Source organism: Pituophis catenifer, unplaced genomic scaffold (genome assembly GCF_029215685.1).
Source record: "Pituophis catenifer annectens isolate HBS135680 unplaced genomic scaffold, rPitCat1.0.hap2 SCAF_1, whole genome shotgun sequence".
In the NCBI taxonomy this organism is placed as follows: domain Eukaryota; kingdom Metazoa; phylum Chordata; class Lepidosauria; order Squamata; family Colubridae; genus Pituophis; species Pituophis catenifer.
The window spans coordinates 25,884,410-25,907,960 of record NW_027256881.1 but is presented as its reverse complement, the minus strand read 5'-3'; the positions used below and the strand labels follow the sequence as shown (position 1 = coordinate 25,907,960).

The following is a 23,551-nucleotide window of genomic DNA, read 5'->3' as shown; positions in this document are numbered from 1 at the left end:
ATATTTCTGCATTAAAGTTTTTTGTCTGTCTTAAATCAGGGTGGATATGTATTTTTAAAAGCAATGATGGAGATTGGGAATTTTAAAAATTCATCTATCAAGAAATTGTTCTGAACTTGTTTCTTAAATTGCAATTATTTTAGTTCTGCTCCACCTACTTGAAGAGAAGAAGTGAGAACTACTCATTAAATGTGCTGAAAATATATCTCTAACTGGTTCCCCTTCTAGCTAAACTAGTTCTGCTTTAGGTCAGTGAATTATCATTAAAAGTACTAAAACTTTTAAGATGTTCTGTATATTGGTTACTTTATTTATTTGTTAATTTTATTTGCCACGTATCTCACCTGCAATGTGTGACTATTCTAGGTAGCTTACAATAATAAAAACAAACAAACGGAAAGGAGTACAAATAGAACAGAAGTAAAATAATAGAATAAAATAAACAATGGCAAAGGAATATTACAAGAATAATATGTTGATACGTTTTCCTCTTCTCTGAGGTTTTTTTTTTTTTTTGCTGTTGTTGAATTAGGTGTTTTTTACTGTATTGTGCTAACATGATCTTAGACTCAGGGATTACCATATTAAATCCCACTGATTTAATGATGTTTGCTGATATTTGCTGATGATGGTGATGATGGTGGTGGAAGCATCTAGCCCACTCTCCATTGTTAAAAAGAAATCCCAAGACAGTTTCAAGTAACCCAGTCTATGTAAGCAGGATAGAAAGAATATTAATTCTTTTCAACTTTGATGTTGGAGGAAACTCCTAAGAATACCATGGACAGCTAAGAAAACAAACAAATAGATCATCAAAGAAATCAGTCCAGAGTTCTCACTCAAGGCACGAGTAGCCAGGCTCAAATTATCCCACTTTAGACACATTATGTGAAGATCTTGCTCTCCAGAAAAGGCTCTAATGTTGGGAAAAGTTGAAGGAAGAGAAGAGAAGGGTGAATAGACTCAGTTACAGTGGCGATTGATACAACTTTGGAAGTCGTGAAGGATGAGGTTAGAGACAAATTGTCATGGAGAAAATCTATCTATGTGGTCACTAGGATTCAATACCAATTTGGGTCAGTACAGTATATGTTGTTGTAGACAAAGTATAGCAGAATAATAGCAAGAGGCTGCCAGTGCTCTTCTGCCCTGTGTGTTGGCTTCCTGGAGATGTCAGCTTAGCCACTATGAGAAGCTGTTTTACTTTCAACCAAGTGATTGAGTTTATTCTTAATCTTGATTCATTCAAAGGTGATGAACCCTTCTGAGAAGATTCCTATGCCAGAGGCTCATTGCAACAGCCTCTATCAGAGAAATCCAGAGAACAGGTAAACTTTAAATAGCAATAGGAGTGAGTTTTTTTTTTAAAGGAAATATTTACATCCTCTCTTGTTAACTTTTCTCCCTTCAATCCCACTTTGATGTTTAGACATCAGTCTCTTCTCACAACTGCTCAGCCCCAGCGACATTTGGGCTAAAACTGTAAAACAGACCGAATCTGCCCAGCTGCCTCTCCAAAATGTTCTGTTTAGGAATGCAAAGCAGGATGCTACAAATGCAGAAATCTGTGGTGCACTTTCGATCAAAGCGATGACAGTTAATAAGAACAGCCTGAGACATCTGAAAATAAATCCAGCATAATCAAATGCTCGCCATCACGACTTGTACAACTCAAGGCAAGAATGGAATAGCAATAGAATAACAGAATGGAAGAGGCATTCTTTTGTCTTGAAGTCCTTCAGCTACTAAGTGGAATTGGGGCTTTGTGTTGCATAATACTATTTTGCCTGGCAGAAGTTGATTTCAGATTTCACATCAAACTCTGCCTTGCACTAATAACGATTTAAAATCCACTTTGTTTGGGCTTTCAAAATCTATCATTGGTACAGTTAGAGTTGTTTGTATCCTTCATGGCACTTCCACATGGGTACTGGCCTCACCCTCCTACATCTGCAGTAGGGTTGAATTGCCACTAGAATGGTCTTACTGCTCATCTCCATCTTTCTCACTGAGCTGACCAGCACCTACCCAAGCTTGCCAGTAGGAGGGCACAAAAAAGGCCAACCAGTTTGAAATCTTGTTCTACTCTGGACACATTTGCTTTTGTGTGTGTGTGTGGGGGGGATATACAGAGAACCCAATCAGAGATTGTGCAGGGTGGGAGTAGAAAAATCCACCTCTCAGAGAAACTATGTTATGGAAGTGGGGGGTGGGGAATGTTATGAAGATTGCTATAGGAGGGAAAGAAAAATCCCAGAAGCCTACTTGATGGGTATCCCAAGGCTGGGATATCCATCATAGGAAATAGAAGGCTTGCAGTTCAAGGAAATGTTGGAAAACTAACTTCATAGTCAGCAATTTTGGCAGGCCGATTCAAAAAAGTACCCTATGTATCCTGTGTTCAAAGGACCACTGAAACTACAGCTCCTGTCCTGTTATATTGTGCACTCTATAAGGACCCTAGGACCTACCTTATAACTCATTACCTGATAAAATATCCAGAAAATTCTGATCTTTTGTATGTACGGATGTTGTCAGATCAATATCTTTCAGTCTCCTTGAACATAGCCAAATTTTATATATTCAGACAGATTTTGATTGCTCGTTGATGAAACCACCATTAATTATATTTTATCCTGTTTTGTTTAATTTTATTTTAATCTATAATTCTGATTTGTGATTGTAATAAAAATTTTCTCTCATTGCCTTCACAGTTTTGTTTTTAGAGAAGGAGCTGAATGGATAGTTAAGATCCAGGAAATAATGGAGAATTGGGGTTTAAGCATTGAGTTTAGATTGTGCCAGTATGTGGAAGAGACTTTTTTTCTTAATTCAATAAACAAATCCTGATTTAGTACATTTGTCTACATTAGTTTTCCATACTAGCAATATCTATGGAGAAAGTCAATCATTGAGGCCACAATTGTCTCAAAGGTGCTTTTTTCAAAAGGCAATTGGACTTTCTTGGGGGTTTTTTCCTTGAAAATGTTTCACTTTTCACCCAAGAAACTTCTTCAGTTCTTCAATGAACTGAAAAGCTTCTTGGATCAGAGGTGAAACATTTTGAAGGAAAAAACCTAAGAAAATCCAATTGCCTTTTGAAAAGCACTTTTGAGATATACTAGTACTGGAAGAAATATCCATCTGATTCAGTTCCAAGCCGGGAGATAGACACTGGAAACATGGAGGCTGATTGGAAAGAGGGTTTAATGGTGAACAGAATCACCAAGCACATGGTCCTGATGCAGCTGAACACATGGAGTTGAGAGAGAGGAGTTTTTATACCTTCTCTTGGGCTTTGCACTTGAGCTTCCTGTTTCTGTGCAAGAACATGTATTCTATTGGCTGTTGTCAGATTCTTTAGGGTCATGTTTGTCTGAGCTCTCAGGCTTGGTTGAAATTTGTTGAGCTCTGCTGCTAATAGAGTTAATCCTATTATGTCCTGGAGGGTCATGTCTTAATCCCATCACCCCAGAGCTGGAAGTCTTCTGTCTTGTAGATAGGCTGGCCCAGTCTTTCTTAATGGGCCCCAAATATCTGCTGGGGGCAGAGAGCTGCTTTCTGTCTTTAAAAACATGTTTCTCTTTTAGGGAAATATAATGTTCTGCCTTTAATATTTCTCAAAATATTTCATTCTTCTAGGCGAAAGATGGATGCTAACTTTCTACAATAGCAGTGTTATAATATGGTATCTCTCCTCTGGAAGTGAAACTCTGGCTATAACTATAGTTAAGTCACAAAGCTGCAGGAAGCAACTTCATAGTCTTGGGTCTTGATAATTCCTTCAGAAATCATGCAAAATCATGGCCTTAACTACAATGCAATGGGATACCTCAATTTAAGCAATGCACAGCCACTGAATGTGTCCAGTGCAAACATTCTTCAATTATGTAAATCCACATCAAGTATAACATGAGTATAAGGTGCTTAGTGTTGCTAAAGCCTTCTCCCACACCCCCCACCCCAAAAAGCTAGTCCTTTCAGTCATGTTGGGAATACAGAATCCAGAACTCCCAGAGACAACAGTCTGGGAAAGAGTGGAACAACAAACATCTGAGAAGAGGATACTGCCACATTATTTTTAAAATATATATATATCAATACAAAATACTTCACTGTCTAAATAAAATCAAACCTCTGGTTAAAATGTATTTCTTCCACTCATTGATCATAAGTATCTATAAAAGCTGACAATGGCAAAATAGGATTTTTTCCCCTTAACATACAAAAAAAAAAATCTTCTTGCTGAGGTTTCTAAAACAAAAATGCTTACATCATCTGAAAACAAACAAAATTTCCCCAAATGCTCCATAAATACTGCTTTTATACATATATAACCATTTCCCTGTGCTTTTCAAGAGCCAAGGCAGTTGCTAACCATCTCCCAAAGCCTCATTTCATGACAAAATGAACTTCGAAATCTCTGCCAAGTTATGACATGCCAGTTCATTCTCATGAATGAGGGCTTCACCTGTTTGGTCAATCCCACAACAATTTAGATCTATTGGGGAAGGGGATGCTTCAACCAAAAGACTAAGTCCTGCTCTTAATTTTCAACTTCATACATTCATGTTGTTCATAGTAGAATCTTCAAATGCCCAGAGATTTGAATGGCATGCATATCCATGAAAGAGAGAAAGACATAGGGGAAGTGCATCAATATAGGTAAGCAGATTATGAATGGTTTCATGGAGTATATTTTTAGGGTTTGCTTATCCATTCCTTCTTCTTCCCATGAATTATGAGAACTTACTTGAAACCTAGAATAAAATTGTCTTACATCTAAAACAGCACACACAATGCCTTTCAAAGCAGTAAATGGTGCATAAATTGGACAGATTATAAATAGTAATTTGCAGACATTTTATACCCCAGGAACCCTTTTTCCTTAGTTTGACTAGATGAGGATCCCCTGTGCCACAAAACTCCACTGAAGAAGAATCTTCAATATGTCCCAAGATATTCTGGATTCATATGGAGCAACAACCAAAAATCAAGTTTCACCATCGCCACAGGTGAAATTAGAGTTACATAATATGATTTGATTGCTTATTTGTATCATATGACTATCATTAAGTGTTGTACCTTATGATTCTTGATGAATATATCTTTTCTTTTATGTACACTGTGAGCATATGCACCAAGACAAATTCCTTGTGTGTCCAATCACACTTGGCCAATAAAGAATTCTATTCTATTCTATTCTATTCTATTCTATTCTATTCTATTCTATTCTATTCTATTCTATTCTATTCTATTCTATTCTATTCTATTCTATGGCTAATAATTACTGCCAAAATATACTACCTTTGCCATTCTAATACCCTATCATAAATAATAACTGGGGATATGGGAAATCATTATCTAGTACAGGGGTGTCAAACTGGTGGCCCACGGGCTGGTTGTGTTACGTGCTGGCTCCACCTCTGCCCGGTTTAGCGAAGGGGTAAAAAGTCCCAGTATGTCATGTGACGCCATGAGTTTGACACCCCTGGTCTAGTGCATTAGCAGGGCAATAAGTAGGGGAAAACAGACAGTTTAGGCAAGTTGAACAAATGATCTGACCTGGAGTAACTTTCTAAGAATAAAGAGGAAGGAAAAAAATCAGGCAAAATTAATAATTCCCGTCTCTGATTGCTTTATCCATTTCTTAATGATCTGCCAGGAGAAATAATCAGCATAAGAAAATAGTTTTTCTTGTTTGCACAGGTGTGTATTGCATTTTCAAGCAAACAGGTTAGAATCCTACTGTGGAACTGGATTTAGAATCATCTAGATTTGAATTTCAGAGCCTTCTTCCAGCATAGAAGCAACTTGCAGCATGTTGCACTTGTTCTTGTAACCGACAGTCACTATGAAACCTTTGGCTTGGGCAAAGTCTGAATAGTTAAAGCAAAATGCTCTATCCTTACTATTCAATTTAGTGGTAACCTCAGCTTTGCTCTGCAAGAAACATTATAAACCTTCCTAGATTCCCCTGATCACAGCAAGGGAAAAAATGACTAACAAATTTACATTCTAGACTGTACTATATTTCTAGGGAATGCTTCAATGTGTAATTTAGTTTGGCTAAGAAAGAACTGAACTTCAAGAGCTGAGACTGATCAATGGCTACTTTCTCAGTTTACAGCCTAGCCGAAATTTGAAAACACAGCACTGTAGATCCAAATAAAACCCTTTCTTTTTCATCTCCTTGTACTATAAACAAATGAAATGTTTATTACTTAGAGCCATCCAATCAAAATACTTTATGTCTGTATGTCTGCCAATCACAAATACAAATATTGCATGCTACATATGTAGAAATGCTCAAGTTGAAGTTCAAATCCTTTCTGAACCATTTTAAGCAATCTGTAAAATGGAAATATTTATGACAAATAAATGTAGGACATTCATAAAACAAGCATCTCCCAAAATTTCATATTGAAAAATTGTATAAATGTAACAACAAATATGAGTGAGCTACTACTCTCTAGGGCAGCAATGTCAAACTCGCAGCGTCATGGCGGCTGGCATCACGTGACATATCGGGACTTTTTCCCCTTCGCTAAACCAGGCAGGGCCGGGACCAGCATGTGACGCATCCAGCTTGTGGGCCACAAGTTTGACACCCCTGATCTAGGGAGTCTAGGCTATCTGGAAAACATTTCCTATAACCTTTAATTACTGGCCCAGTGGCTGGGATACATCCATGTTGTAGGAATACTCTTTATAAAGTTAATGAAAATCACTGTCATGCGACCACATTTCTGTAAGCCTGGGAAGAACTTTCATGAAGTAAATGAAAGAGCGTGAAAAATAAAACCCATATTCCTCTTGTGGCTTCCTAGGTCAGCCTTCCCTAACCTGATGCCCTTTGATGTATTAGACTAGAACTTCGATTATTGCCAGCCAACAGGAAATCCTTAATTCAGCAGTAGTCTGCAAACTTAACAGAATTACTGGCTCTCAAGCTTTTGGCCACAGACAGAGAAAAATTAGTTGATGTTGTACTTACACCACTGGAAAGGTTCTCAGCATAATTTACATGGGGAGAGGAAGGTCAGAAAGCCTCTTGGAGGTCTTCAGTATTTGTTATCATTCTGAAACAAATAAGACGAAGGACATTAAATTTTTACATAATTTCTTAGAACTTATTGCACACATCTAAACAAACACCTCACAAACAAGCAATGGTTATTTCATTTTCTACCAAACTCCCAAAAAGTCAGAATCTGTCTAACATAGACAGGACTCTGATGGGTAGGAGGGTCTTTTTGAAATATTTTAGTGTCTCACAACGTAAATGCATCTGGACTTGATGGGTTGCAAAGCTATAATTATTGAATAAAACACAGAACTAAAATACCAGTTGCTCAGAAAGATATATAGGTTTAGAATGACAAATCAACATTAAGCTGACAACATGACTTGAGATGCATGAAACTATATCATTTTAAATTTGTTTTGCATCACTTAGAGAAACCAGACATATCTCACTTCAAAACTGTTAATGCTTTATTTGACTATGTACTATTTTGGGAATCCACAGGTACTGATCTCTGAAAGATCCAGAGAAATCTACAGGAGTGATTAAATAAGGCAGTAATAACATATCACAAGCATAGAATGGGAAGATTGAGCATATCAAGTCTAGAGAGGAAAAATAACGATGGTACATTTTAACAATTATCCAGTATTTGCAGAAAAATGGCAAAAAAGAGGGAGACTGTTTTGGATCACCTAAGAAGTTAATAAGAAATGTGAATAAGATTTGTAATAAACATTCTGCAAAGATATCTAAATTTAAAGGGACATTAAGAGGACACAATAGCTTTCTACCTTGACTTTGACTAGACTGGAATAATTTTTTCAAGGGACCACTACAAGAGGAGTAGTTCATGGCTGGAATTTATTTTTATTTCTAGAGCAACATTATGGATCTCACATATGCCAATAACTTTAACATGATTATGCTTAATAGTTTGTTTTGCTTTAAAAAAAGAATTCACAAACATCAGAAAAAGTCCCTCACCTTGATCAAGCCATAGAATTGACAAACATCTCTGCTAGATCAGGCCAAAGGCCAACTAGTTCAGTGTTGATGACGTTATCCATTCAGTCGTGTCCAACACTTGGCAATTCTATGGGTTAGGTCAGTGATGGCTAACATTTTTGCCTTGGCGTGCCAAAAGCAGGCGGAGTGGATTGTGTGTGCGTGTGCCCACACCTATAATTCAATGCGCCCTGTCCCCCCACGCATGCATGCGTGACTCCCCCGCTCTCCCCCCCGCTTTTGGCACGTAATGGCACAGTGGGCCCGGTAGGCCCATTTTTGCCCTCCCCAGGCTCGAGAGGCTTTCCTAGGAGCCTGTGGAGGGCGAAAATGGCCTCCCCCCCCACAGAGGCCCTCTGGAGGTGCGGAAACAGCCCGTTTCCCGACTTCCGGTGGGCCCAGAAGGCCTGAAAATCAGCTGGCCAGTGCACAAATGCATGCTGGACTGAGGTAGGGCAACGCTCGCATGCCCACAGATATGGCTCCGTGTGCCACCCATGCCACCTGTTCGCCATCACGGGGTTGGTCTTTCCACATCTTCCGATCTTGCATTGCTTCTTTGAGTTTTTCTATGTTCTGGCTAGGTATCACCTTTGATACGTTCACCACTGTGTTATTTGGTCTCCTGGTTTCCTACTACTGCTAACTCTTCCCAATATAACTGCTTTCTCCAGTGAATTCCCCCACATGATATAGCCAAAATAACTTGAGATTCAGTTTTGTGATTTTTCTTTCCAGTGATATGTCTGGTGTTATGTGCCCCAGTACATGCTCGTTGGCATCTAGTTCAGTATTCTGTGCCAACTAGTGGTCCTTGAGATACATTTGGAAAGTTTAAAAATCTGGATTAGAAGGGCATGCATTTCTACAGAAAGAAAAGTTGTTGGTACTAATAACACACATTGTTGGTAACCTGTTAATTTAGGAAACTGGAAGATGTACATCCTTTCAAGAATCCGAAATGACCATATTGACCAGATTCAAAAGCCACATTTGTAAGGGCTATTTCCTACATTATCTGCCATATTTACCATGTAAATTCCCTTGTGGAGTAGCTGAGCTTGCTGCATATCATGCAGTGATTGCAAACATTCGAATAAGTGAAGAAGCAGTTGCAAACTCAGGTTTAAAAACAGTACAGCACCTTTAAAACGTGAAAATCAAATCTCAGTTGGAGAAAACATATAAGACCTAAGAATGTAGACAGGGCCCTCTTCCGTGCCAGCAGTCCAAAGACAAAAAACAGAGTCCAAACATTCATAGTGACTTCCAAACTTAGTGGTCAATTGAAGAGTCACTTTTTCACTATATCATTTGTTTTGAAAAGAATCCAGTAGCTGAATACAGGCAGTATGATTTTTGGATATCTCTACCTATCATAGCATTTCAAAACCATAAGGCCTCAACCCTTCAGTCTGACAAACAAAATCTAAGTTTGTCTTCCTAGCATTAACCAGGCAGAACAGCAAGTATCATTAATCTGTATGACTAATGCAGAGGTTAAACCTGACAAACCTTTGTCCTGTCTGCATTATTCATTAATGAAATTAACTTGTTAAGGGGGGGGGGAGAGAGAGGAGGAAAGGGAAAAACAGAGACTGAAAGAGGAAGTCAGCCTTCCTTCCCTCTCTGGTGCATAAATAGTATGCAAAAGAGTGGAGGAGAAAAGAGGGAGGAATTCCGTATTAGTATGAAAATTGTGGCAGCAACTGTAGGGTAGAATGAACAATCCAATCCTCAGCTTAAAAGCTGCTCTAAAAGGCAGCTCAAATTTACAATGGATGAGCCTTCATGGCAATCTGTTTTTCCGATATTAAAAATCTCATTTTCTCAATGCCAAGGACAAGTGGAAGCGTGAGGCACTGGAGTATCAACTCGGCATTTGTCTCATTGACATTAAATCATTCTCATTTTCAACTTGCATTTTCTAATATCTCCTTGGGAGCCACTTCAGTTTTGTTCATTTTTCTTTGACTGCAATTAAGATATTGGAGTACCGCGTCTCCACCTTTGCCTCTACCTTCTACACTTCCTCTCAGAATGCTTTTTTTCTTTTTCTTTTTTGCTTTAACCAATTTCTGGGCAGTTAGAAGACCAACAAGTGTAGTCTTCTCACTAAGATTCACCGCCCAGAAAAATTAATTCACCTTAAACCATAATGGAGGAATGTAGTATGAATGGAAGAATCAGCTCATATTCATTAAGATTCAAAAGACAGTTTCATGACGAAGACACCAAAAGCGATTTCTTATTCTAAAGAAGTTACAGTACTTCCATCTTTTATCATAGCCAGACTGTGGCCCTGAAATCATTTATCAGATATTAATACATATCCTTCAGCGCAGGATCCCAAATTTCAAATGATGAGCTTTTGGGGAATGAGAGACTGTCCTCTAAATTTTTGCAATAGCATTACATACTCAAACTGTTATTGTATAACAATACAATATATAAATAGGCAGAACATCCTCTCACCAAAGATTTCACACAGCAATCATCCTACTTTTTTTCCTACTATTTTAGTTCCATTTTCATGAGTATGCCAATTACTGTGTTTCCCCAAAAATAAGACCCTGCCTTATATTTTTTTGAACCCCGAAATAAGCGGTTGGCCTTATTTTCAGGCAGGTCTTATTATTTTGGGGTGCATGGAGCAAGACGGGGCTCCTCTTGCCATCTTACCTGATTTCCAGCTCTGTCTCCCTAAGCCTATCCAGAGGAAATGGCGGGGACCGGCTGCGCGTGCTTTTAAATACCCTGCTCAAAAAAATAAAGGGAACACAAGCAGAAGACATCCGAGATCTGAATGAATGAAATAGCCTTATTAAATACTTTGTTCTTTACATACAGTAGTTTTGTGTTCCCTTTAGTTGTTTGAACAGTGTATAAACTACTGTATGTAAAGAACAAAGTATTTAATAAGGCTATTTCATTCATTCAGATCTCGGATGTCTTCTGCTTGTGTTCCCTTTATTTTTTTGAGCAGTGTATTTTTGGAGAGGGCTTATTTTCAGGGTGTGTCTTATTTTCAGGGGGCCTTATTTTAGCGCACGGGCTCAAAAGCCCGATTGGGCTTATTATCCGGGGAGGTCTTATTTTTGGGGAAACAGGGTAATTCAAAGACAAATACTACAAATGCCCACATTTATTAAGGACACAGTATGGGGTTTTAAAAAATAAAAGAATACAAGTTTCTAGTCCTTCATCTACACAGAAGAATTTGGAAATGACTGAGAGAGACCAAACAGCATTTCCAGAGCAGAAGGAAGGAATCAACAGGATCCAGAGCACTTGGTGCAGAATTATGTTTTAAAAAAGAAAAGCAAATTGTTTATATTTCATCTACTATATTAGTAACAGTCATAATTTTAAATTTATATTTTCATGGGCAAACACTTTTGGCTCTTAACTACCAAAGGGTCTAAAGACAAAGATGAAAACCAAACATAAGCATGCTAGTTCTACGTGCAAACCCCTTTCTTCGATTTCTCTTTTAAATTTTTAAAACTTTAAAGGAAAGCTCCAGTTCCCAACTACCAGCCTCATTTCTTTCTAGAAAGCATTTGGGCCAAACGGTATAACTAGGAAAGCAAAACAAAATGGCAGGGCAGTTGGAACTGCTATCCATTGCCTTCAGCAAACATTGTTATTGTTTATTAATCAGGGGGATTGGTTGAAAAGTCAAGAGAGCGGACAGGACGGAGGGATCAAAAGTTCTGTCCATGATATGCACATTGAAAATGGGTGGAGCTTCAATGGCACCATTGGGCTGCCAACTTGACTTTTTGACCACACCCAATGAACACTGCTGTTATTACTATAATAATAGTAACCACATAAAACAGAAGCTGGAAAAAGACAAAATTAATATTTTGGTCTCTGTAGTGTTCTCTGGAGAGAACACTTGGGAGATGTTACTCTTTGCTGTTTGTGTGTGTAGGAGCTGAGCTAAGTGGGCTTTTTGAGTTGATGTTGGCTTGGGTTTTTAAAAATTAAATTAAAAATTAGTGGAATATTTAACTGCACACGACAGTTTTCCTTCTGTGAAATATATCAAATTCATATTTTGGCCCAGAGGAGTCCATCTCCAACTGCTGCTTTCTTGTGTAGGTTGCTTGTCTTTGTGACTGCAGCAGCCACTCAATGGTGCTTAGCAAAATCAGAACTTAATCTACTGAGATAAACACCCAGGGATTCTATACATTTAATTTCTCAAATTTCCTGCATTAGCTTTTCTATCCATATGACAACACTAGCTGCACCATAAAAAGACTACAACCTTGGTAGATACAGGACGACAAATGCTGCCCTATGCCACCTTAGACTACTGGATCATAGAGTTGAAGTACCATTACTTTTTCAACTTAGCTTCCCATAGTCTTCTATAACTAAAGATGCTGGGAATGTACTTAAGAGCTTCACCAGACAAAGCATGTGCTCTGGCATTGAACTGTGGCCCCTCCCAGGACAAGAACTACCTTCCAAAGCAGTAGAGCAAAAGCTTCTCAGCCAAGGAAAAACAATCCCTTAAGTGGCTATTGATGCTTGCTCCGCAAGGCAGCAGGAAATCTAAGATACTAATAGGGCCTCTAAATGGCTATACTAAGTGCTGGAAGGTACTGATCCCCTTTGGCTTCCTCCTTCGGGTTCTCTGCTCAGTTTTGGACTTTGGCTTAGAAGACATATGCATGACTTTTCCCTCCTCTATTTAGATACAGCACTGGCACATTTTCAAGTGAGGTAACAAAATATCGAAAGCTTCATTGCCGCATGAGTTTTCCAATTCTTCTACTTGTTGATTACTACCTGTTAAGAACTGTTTGCCCCCCAACTGAGCCAAATGTTAACTGGTACCACCTCAAAAGTCAAAACCCAAATATTGTTAAGGAATAAGGCCCATCAGGCAATTAATAATCATCAATGATCACTGAAGTGCTTTGGGACGCCGAAGTGAAAGAAATGAACCGTTTATACCTCGACTCTGTTATGGATTCTTTAGGAAATTATTGGCCAATTTCTCTTTCTCTCCTTTTCTAGGGCAGCTGCCTTTACAATGACATGTATCAATCAACATGTATTAATAATTAATCAATGGAACAACTTGCCTCCTGGAGTTATGGGTGCTCCATCACTGGAAGTTTTAAAAAATAGACTGGACAACCATTTCTCCAGGATGGTATAAGGCAGGGGTCACCAACCTTTCGGACCTCAGGGACTGCTAAATTCATAATTTTAAATCCTGTGGACCACTAATATGATCTGCCTAATGACTGGCTGGGTGAGCGTGGCTAGGTGGTCATTTGACTGGGTGTGTTGTGGCGCAATGGCCTGCGCGGATCGTGGCTGATCCCAACGAGGAGGAGGTTGGTGTGGGGTCGCGCCAGCAGCCTGAGCAGCCGGCGCTCGCGTCGAACAGCGAGGAGGCTGAAGAGGATATAGTGCCAGAGGCAGAGACTCAGCCAGGGCCTTCAGAACCTTCAGAGGCTCCTTCAAGTGGAGAAAGCGAAGGGGAGGAGCCTCTCCTCAATGCTCGAGCACGCAGGGCTGCCAAAAGGCAGGAGTGGCTACTCAGGAGGAGGAGATCTCCTCAAGAGTAAGGTTTGAGGATAATTGGCCACTCCCTTAGCCTATTTAAGTCGCACGCAGTTAGTAATTTCTTGCTGGAAACAACATGTAATTATTACAGAGCATATTGGAGAGTGAATGTCTTATCGTATCTTGTTTGCTGGGCTGGTTGCCAACCTTTGCCGGACTTTGTTTATTCTTGGTACATTATAACTTTGATAAGGACTGTTGGTGTGTGTCACAATCCTTGGGAATCCAGAGCTGGGGCAGAACAGGGTGTGGCCAACTCAATATCACTCACATCGAGGGGTGTCTCACTAGCCTCTACTCACCTCTCCCTCCCAGCCACTCCTCGCCTCCCCGTCTGGGTTCCTTAGGGCCCCAACAGGAAGCAGTTGCTGGAGCTAAGCAGCCACCACAAGAAAGTGTTGGCAAAACAGCTGGCTCAGTTCAAATTGGATCTGACTGAGAAGGAGGCTCAGCAGAAGCACCTCACTGAGGACTAGAAGCATAGGCTTTCTAAGCAGAGGAAAGACCTGCGGGAGTGCAAGGCCTGCGGCGCCTGGAGGCTCAGCGGGCTGAGATGGTCAGCCAGTTCCAGGCCATGGTGCAGTTCCACTGGAACAAGGTCCTCCATCTCTTTGCCACCAGCTGCATTTCCCTCCAGCCTCCAGCCTTCACCCAAAGCCCCGCACCAGGAGGCTGAAGCAGACCCCAAGTCGGAATTTCTGCCCCCTCTGCCCCGCACAAAAAGATCCCAAAGGGGAGACTCTCTGCAGTAACACAAGCATTCATTGCACGTATCCGGCCCAGGGGCTGTAGTTTGAGGACCCCTGATTTAGTGCAATATAAAAAATGCAAATAATTTATCTGCGGACCACCAAAATTTTCTCATGGACTACCAGTGGTCCACGGACTACCAATTGGTGACCGTTGGTATAAGGTGTCCTGCCTTGAGCAGAAGGTTGAACAACAATACCTCTGAGGTCCCTTCCAACCCTATGATTCATGTTCTATGTATGTTAGTTAAAAAATACAATTGTTTAAAAATTAAAATAAAATGTTTGAAGCTTTGTAAGTTCTCAGTGTTTTAATAAAAGATTACATGAGATTTTAAGCATGTCAGAGTCCCATTGTTGTGACCCCGGCCCTGGAGGCTGATTTATCTTTGCATGCTGAGTCGAAGGATGATATGGAGGAGGAGGAAGTTGTCACGAGCTATGTGCCGGAGAGGCCGTCTTCATTGGTGAGTCAGCAAGAACTGACAGTTGCTGACGTGTCTCTGGACCCCAGCCAAATTGAGGAGGAAACAGAGGCCGGTAACGACGAGGGGGAGCCCCTATTGGATGCGAGAGAGAGACGTAGGAGATGTCGTAGAGAACAGCTATTGCCACGTCCCAAGAGGTGTGGTCAGGAGACGTAGGCCACACCCTACAAAATATAAAAGGGGTGTGACTGGGCTGGAAAGGCGTGGTGAACAATTTGTTGGCGTTTTGGATGCAGTGGATTTACAACTGTTAGTTTGGAGTTTTTTTTTTTAATAATACAAAAGTTTTTTATTTTTATAATCAAACATACAAACAATACATAATCAATCATTGAATATATCATCTAATACATCTTTTATATCTTCTTCTTCTTACTTCTCTATTAATACATTTGCCTTTCTTTTTATTTTATTAAAAATCATAAAACAATTTTATCTCCAGCACCCCTCACCCCCCCTCCCCTCAACCCCCCCAGGGCAAAAACAGGATATAACATTTAGCAAACCTAAGCTAACATATACTAACTTACTATTAAATTCAAAAATCCCTCCCACTCTTTAACTCCCCTTTTAAAATTCTTCAATATTCAGTAACATCAAACATAAACATTTAATTATATATGCCTTTTAAAAGTTCTATAATCTCAAGTTAAACATTTTAAAATATCTTAATACTTCCTCATGTTCCAGTAAGACATTCTTCATGATCTAAATTTCCAGACTTTTGGAAAAAAAAAAACCTATCCATTAAGTTTTAGGTTAACCACTTTAAAACTGCAATACATTTCAAAAAGCTATCCAACTTTAATTAAACCTTTTGTTTCAATAAAGCATTGTTCAAAGATAACCCTAAAAGTATTACATAGATTCCAAAACTTTCAAAAAGCTACCCCTTAAATTTTTGATTGACCCTTTTAATACCTCAGTAACTCTTAAAGAGCTATCCATTTTTAGTTAAACATTTTAATTAGACATCAATAGTCTTCCAAATATCCCTTCAAAAAGTTAACCTCACATTCTTCCTTTCTTTCTGTATTTTTTCCAGTCCTTCTTCTTCATTAACACTTTCTTCTTCAGTATTGCTCATCCCCCTGCTTTTATTTTCAAAAATTTTTGAAATTGGATTAGTAGTTGATGTATCTCAGAAATTTGTTCTCCTTTCAAAATTATTTCTTTCACTTTGGAGCCCCCATCTCTGCTCCTTCTGCTTGTATAATCAGTCACTTCATTCTTTAAGTATTGACTCTGTCTGTAAAGCCAAAAATTGTCAAAATATTTTTCAATCTGCAGTGATAAATCACCTTGATACTTTCCAGTTAATTGTGTGGAAGCCTCCACCAAAACCTCTGTTTTCAGTGTGCTAAACTCCATCTTAATCCTGTCAGCCTCTTCTTTGTCCTCCAAAATCACATTAGCCAGCTTGATTTCTTCCTCTTTTCCAGCCAGCAAATCATTGTAATACTCCAATTTACAATCTTAAATAATCCTTTTAGCTGAATCCAGTATATCAGAAATAAAATCATTTAAAAGTTCTTGGAAAACCTTTACAGTCAGAACTTGTGAATTTGCTGACTCATATCCTCCTTTCTTAATGGCAGCCATATTTCAGTTTTAACTTTATATTTATTCAGCTATCGGATCAGTAAGTCCAATTATTTTCCACACACTTTAACAAAAGGTCCATACCATAGTCTTTTCCATTCCACTTCCACTTTAAATCTTTTTCTTTTTCTTCTCTATATAATCCAATACCTTTAACAATGTTGCAGGCGTTAACAACATTTTCTTCAGCGCCATTTTCCCCCCTTTTTGAATGGAGTTAAAGCTTGCATGTTCTGCTCTCCTGATTCTGCTCTGCCAGCATCCAGATTTAAAGTGTCTTTAAATCTCAAGGAAGAAATCTTTAAATCTTTAATCTTTTGTTGCTGGTGTGGTCGCGATGCCCCGTTCTGCCTGAGGCAGATACATCCCGGATCCGGAGCACTGAAGGGCTTCCAGGGAGCTCTCACCCTGCAACCCCCAGGCTTAAAAAAAAAGAAAGCCTGGGGATCTAGAGGAGCTCTACCCAAACCCTTCTGCTCTTCTCTCCCCCTTTTCCCCTGGGGGAGAGTTTTGAGCCGCTAGACAGCTGTTTTTCGCTGTTCTAGCAGCTAACGAAATCTCGGGGCTGGAGCTCCAAAAGGAGCTGCCATCGGTGTTCGCGGCGCCACAGGAAGTCTGTTAGTTTGGAGTTTTTTGACAAGAGTCTGCATTCCTGCATTAGCCTGCTGGCCATCTGCCAAGACCTTTGGAACATTGCCTGGTAACTATTGGACTGATATACGATTTGGAAGAGAACTATTTATTAAAGGGCCAGCTTTAGTCTCTCTAGCCTGCGTTTTTTACTGCCGGGCTATTTGAGCCTCTGCAAGGCCACTCAGAGGCGACAGAACACCCATGTAACTCATGCAAAATCCATATCCACATCAGATTTGAACAATGTTTAATTTTTTAAAAATACATGTTGGATGCTTACCTCCTGAAAATATTACCAATTCCTGGAATACATATGAGGTTATTGGAAAGATGGGTATTGTTGTAGGAAAAATACCTACAACCATTCTTATCTCCCCAATCAGATACATTCCAGATATATTAGATCACAGTTCCTAGATAAAATGGACATGGGCAAAGCCAGCTAAGAATTAAGGTAATTATAACCAAACTCAACTGGAATTCTTTTTTTTTTTGTTTTTAAATACTTGATTAACAAAATCAGGACAGACCTATGGTAGAGATTCTCGATCATCCAGGTCATGGTTGTCCCAAAGGTGCTTTTTCAGGAGGCAACTGGACTTTCTTGTTTTTTCTTTTGAAGACGTTTCATTTCTCATCCAAGAAGCTTCTTCAGCTCTGATAGAATAGTGGGAAATGGAAGGATGTCTGCAAGGAATATAAACCCTTCCATTCCCCACTATCCTGTCAGAGCTGAAGAAGCTTCTTGGATGAGAAGCGAAATGTCTTCAAAAGAAAAAAGAAGGAAGTCCAGCTGCCTCCTGAAAAAGCACCTTTGGGACACTTATGGTTGAAGGTACCAACATCTAACAACTTAGAGCCCAGGCTTCAACCCTGATTCACTTTTAGGCAGAGCAAGTTAATCATGATCCAGCTTAGAAAGCATTTTGGATGGGGCCTTCCCAATAACAGTACTGCTTTGTTATCCATTTGCTGTCCAATGCAGGGTTTACCAGAGCTGACTCTAGAAAGTCACCTACCACTTTAATTCTCCTGCAGTGCTTCATAGCAATATTAAATCAAGTCCTTTGGAGCTTGGTGGGAAAATCAATAGGGCAGGCACCATAAATCCAAATCAAGTGGGCAGACCAAAAAGGAGGAACAGCAGAAATTGTGGGTTTTGCTGGGATGCCTGACAGCTGCATAAAGATACTAGATGCTGCACTGTTTGTAAAGTAGCAAGTTCTTAGTTGCTAAGACCAGGGAAGAAAATGTGTGTACAGGTAATCCTCACTTAGCAATTGCTTAAAGGTAACTGTTTGAAGTAACAGCAGTTTTTAAAAAAACTAACAGCTGACCAATAATTGAATTTATGACCTTTGCAGCATCTCCTTCTTATTTAGCCCATATCAAGATGTCCTCAAAGAGAAAGAACCAAAGCCAAAGAAAGTAGCAAGAAGCAAAGGAAAAAGGTAGGCATAATCAAGACCGCATGATTTTATCTTAGTGACTATTTTGCTTAACGACTAATTTGCTGGTTCCAACTGGCAGTTGCTAAACGAGGACTATCTGTACTCATATTTACAAACAGTCCAATCTACAGTACAAAGGTTAACCTATCTTATGTGTTTACACGAAAATCTTTTAGTTGAAATTTAATTAAAATGTGGCAAGTCCAGCAGCAGAAATAGAAAATTGCTTTGGGAGTCAGCTCTGGTCTGTGAGCTATCATTTAACAACTCCTAATGCAGGCTACATAAGGGTCACCCAACATATATCACTGTCCCCTAAAAACAGCACACAGACCTATTATGAAAAGAACCGGATGCAAAAAAAAAAAAAAACCAGTTAAGGCACAGACAATTCCTCCCTAACCTTACATAACTGGGTCCTTTATCCTAACAAAAATTTAACATTGGATTATTTTGGAAGAGACTTGCAGAACGCATTTCAACAGGGGCAGGCTAATAAAAGCACAAATATGGCAGTACTTCGAAATGCATAATTTAACAAGAGGACAGCCTGCTTGGGTTCATAAAAAGCGAAGGTCACGGCTGACAAATCTGCTTGAAATCTGGTTTTATTATACGACCAAATAGTTAGATTAGACGAGAATGAAATGGCAGACATACATTATCCGGGTCTTTGGAAAAAAAGCATTCGTTTTGATACCTTGTTGATTTACAAAGTCATAAAAAAACAAACAAACCCATCATGGAGTTGGGGGTGGATGGGTGGGTGGATAGGAATAAATGGATTAAATGATACTGGCCAAGGGGGAAGGAGGTGATGTCAGGGAACGGAAACAGTTTGGAATGTGAAGGGAGGAGGAAAAAGGTCAGCTTGCCATTTTGTTTACCTTGTTGCATTATAAAGGACTCCAAAGAGAATAAAAATATCTGTTTGCTGTTGGCTATACAAAGGCAGCTAAGGCTTGGGACTTCATATCAGGTACAGGAAGGAAACTGTGTAAAGGAAAGACGGTTGTAAACATAGAAACAATGTTGGTTTCCTGTAAACCAGGAAGGGCCTGAATGTACAATTAAAAAATACTCCGTGTAGTGAATATAAGCGGATAAACCTAGATGGATTAACTACCATGTCCACAACTGGCTGGAAAGTAATGTACCAACAGCAAGCGACTTGACTGGAAGAGACAGATTGGAAAGCTGGCTTTGTGGCTGAAGACACAGCAGTGCTTCTTCAAAGAGGAGTTGGTTACTTCTCTTCCTAGAATTGCCCCCCCCCCCCCGAAAATTCACCATTAGGCTTTAAAGTGAGTCCCACTGTTCTGTTAAAGAAAGAACAGCTGAGTTTATTACTGATCAGTTGCTGACTGGGGGGGAAAAAAAGAGTTGCTTCCATGCCTGGCCTAAAAAGAAGGGATGGGGTCTAAGAAAAGACTGAGGACCTGAGAACCACAAAATGTCCACACATTGATGGTTCTCAGTGTCTGATCAAAAAGAGGCTCAGTGGCAGGGGTAGATTCTAAAATTTTTTACTACCGGTTCTGTGGGTGTGGCTTGATGGTCATGTGACAATTATTTAGGATTGAGCAGAGGTACTGGTCTACCAGGCTTTTAACTGCTTGCAGAGCTGTACCGATCTACCCATTTATTTTTGCAGGCACTGGTCTACCCATTTGTTTTTGCAGGCACCAATCTACTCATGTATTTTTGCAGGCACTGGTCTACCCATTTATTTTTGCAGGCACCGATCTACTCATGTATTTTTGCAGGCACTGGTCTACCCATTTATTTTTGCAGGCACCGGTCTACTCATTTGTTTTCTTTTAACACTGATCAGCTGTAGGGCGGCCCTTTGAAGCACCACGGCAAGAGTTTAAACAGTTTTTTCCCCTCTAGCCATCAGCTGAGACTCAGGAGGCAGCAATAGATTGGGGATGGGGTGGGTGGAGGGGGTGGGGGGGCAGGGGGGGCAGAACCGTTCGGTGAGGTCATATCGTCACCACTACTGGCTTGGCAGAACCGGGAGGAACCCACCACTGCTCAGTGGTGAAGCCAAAAATCTTGAAGACATTGGTTGAAATCCTCCTCTGACATGAACTTTAATGCACTTCCCAACACACACACACATACTTCCAATAGAAAAATGTAGCCTGACGTGAGAATGCTGCACTATTTCCCATCCAGTAACTGGTTCACACATTTTATTCTCAAAGCTAAGCTTCATTTTTTTCAGATTAAGTAACAAACAGCTGAATCACTCTTGAACGTCTCTTTTCAAATTATGAATATTGCACGTGCAGCCTTGGTATACTAAAACAGGTTATGGTTTTCTGATAATTACTTTGGGTTGCCAATACCCATATTTTATTTAGTTTTATTTCAGAGCAGCAAGCCAAACTCTTTGTTGCAGTAGTCTCTACTAATATATTGGTTTGTTTTACCAATGGTATTAAAAGACTGCTTGCAGACAGCACTTTTTCACAGTAACTCAGATGGTGCCAAAATTCTGGCTTATTGTTAAATGCCAATACAGCCAATAAAGTCAATGAAAAAAAATGTGAAAAAGTCTGTCTTCATCACTTCCCTTTTCATAGGTCAGGAAATATTTACAGATTTACAGAATTGTTGAGAGGACAAAAAACAGGGTCATTATAATTAGAATGTTCATATCAAGTAATCTTCACCACTGTATTCAGCATAAAAGGATCAAGAATAATCAATTGTACTAAATGCATATGCTCTTAACTGCCTGGTTAATATTAATAGCTTAATTGCTACTAGCCAGAATAAAAAGTTGCAATCCTATTTAAAGAATAAAATAATGCAGCTAGCTTTCTTTAAGCAACCTCTGGCTTATTGACATGGCAATTTTATAGATGGTTGCAACAAAGTCAGTGGGTACAAGTTGTGAACAACAGTGGACAGGTAGCCTGAAATTCTATTGCCCTATTTCTTGTTTATACTAAAAGGGGCATTATATGAATCGGCGAAATGGAGTTCTTTATAAACTGGCAGTACACTAAGGCATGGAACCTCTCTTAATAATTCCAGTGTTGAAATGTTTTACTATATTCATTTTTTTCTTACAACAATTCCCTGATAATCTTTCGGCTTGTCCCAGTTTGTCAAAGTCCTTTTCAAAATATGACCACCAGAAGTTGTCACAATATACAAGGTGGAGAAAACTTTGGAGAAATGTCTACAGTAGCTTTTTGTTTTAAAACACTTCCTTGGATGAGTTACAATTATTTGTATGTAGAACGTATTCAGATTCTTATATATGCTTTAGGTCCTTAGCCCTTTTCTAAAACTTTAGTGGAGATGGACATCCATATGGACAGTCTTCCCTATCAGAAGCCCTCCAGATGTTAACTTCAAAGAATATGTCCATAATGGATTATGAGACCTGAAATCCAATATACTAAGCAGATACAAGACTAGAAAACTCAATGTTAATAGGGGCAGTATGAACATTGTTATTGAATGCATACACTTGGGCCTAGTAAACAGAGGTTTTGCCAAGTGCCAGTAGAGGTGACTGCAGAAAGAAAAGAGATATCTCCCACACAATAAAAGTTGACATCCATTCTCATGAGCAAATCAAAGCATAAACATGGTAAAGCATTTTTAAAATAAGCTGTGAAAAGTGCATTCTGAGAAAAAAATCACTAGAGTTCAATCTTGGAAAATAGTTAATTAGTTAATGAAATACCTCACTTTTCACCTTAAAAAAAAAATCAATATTTTAAAACTGTTTACAGTATAACCAGATTAGCAAACTGGAAACCGAGCTTTCTCAAGAGCTTTTTTTTTTTTTTTTTTACAAAGCCACTTTAGACTTCTACATAGGGTAACATGTTTTTATCAAAATGGACTTGTGCAGGTAGTCCTTGATTTATGACCACAATTGAGCCCAAAATTTCTGTTGTTAAGTGAGTTTTGTCCCCTTTTACAACCTTTTCTGCCTCAGTTGTTAAGTGAATCACTCCAGTTGATAAATCAGTAACCCGATTGTTAAGTAAATCTGGTTTCCCGATTGTCTTCGCTTATCAGAAGGTCGCAAAAGGGGATCACATGACTCTGGGACATAGCAATGGTTATAAATATGAACTAGATGCCAAGCATCTGAATTTTGAACACATGACCATGGGGATGCTGGAAAGGTCGTAACTGTGAAAAACAGTCTTGTCACTTTTTTCAGTGCCGTTGTAACTTTGAACAGTCACTAAATGAACTGTTGTAAGTTGAGGACTATCCAGTAGTTTGCCTTCCTGTGAAATAAGGTCATTTAAAAGTCCTTTACTTTAAATAGTGTAATTAGATTACTTTATTTATTTATATTCCGTCTTTATTATTACTTTTATAAGTAACTCAAGGTGGCAAACATACCTAATATTTCTAATATACCATGCATTAAAGATATAGTATATTGCATTACAAAATGATATAACAAGTTTTCTATGTTGTTTGCTTTCTTCACATTGGTATCAAGCACACTGTTTTGCATGTTTTAGTATATTACATTTCCATTTAAAAAGGGTATTTTTAGTTCATGTCGGCCTCTTTTGTGCGCTTGCAGGAATCAACAAGGCATCCCATTGGTACAGGGAAAAAAGCCAGCAAGTAAGAGAAAAGACTAATCCCAGGACAAACAGAAGCCATTTCTGCTGCTAAATGTATAGGCCCCCAAAGACGTAGCAGTAAATGAGCTATTCTTAATTTGCATGTTAATAAGTCTACCATAAATTTATGCTAGTAGGAATTTGTGCTAAAAATAACTTCAAAATTCTGGACATGTTGAAAGCAGCACTAAGTCTCCTGAAATAACAATAATCTTTTCACATTACATCACCCATGTCACGCCATTTTGTTGAAACAAATGCAGTTTTAAGAAATGTATCTTAAATCATTTTCTTCGCCTGTGATAAAAGTGCACAGCTGAGTTAATCTTCCTGTCCTACTAGACACAAATATATATACATATTTTTGGCAAATATCATG

At 39.1% G+C, this 23,551-nt stretch overlaps 1 protein-coding gene across 4 annotated transcripts in view; it reads right to left on the bottom strand.

Moving 5' to 3' along the window:
* HMBOX1 (homeobox containing 1) overlaps positions 1 to 23,551 on the bottom strand; it is a 126,032-nt gene that overhangs the window by 53,392 nt on the left and 49,089 nt on the right. For 3 of the 4 annotated variants that reach the window (XM_070947251.1, XM_070947259.1, XM_070947267.1), the window contains exon 2: positions 6,998 to 7,082. The exons of the other annotated variant lie outside the window; for it this stretch is intronic. In XM_070947251.1, the coding sequence (XP_070803352.1) occupies positions 6,998 to 7,020 (23 nt within the window). In that variant the 5' untranslated portion in view covers positions 7,021 to 7,082. The remainder of the gene's footprint in view (positions 1 to 6,997; positions 7,083 to 23,551) is intronic. 4 annotated transcript variants of the gene reach the window in all.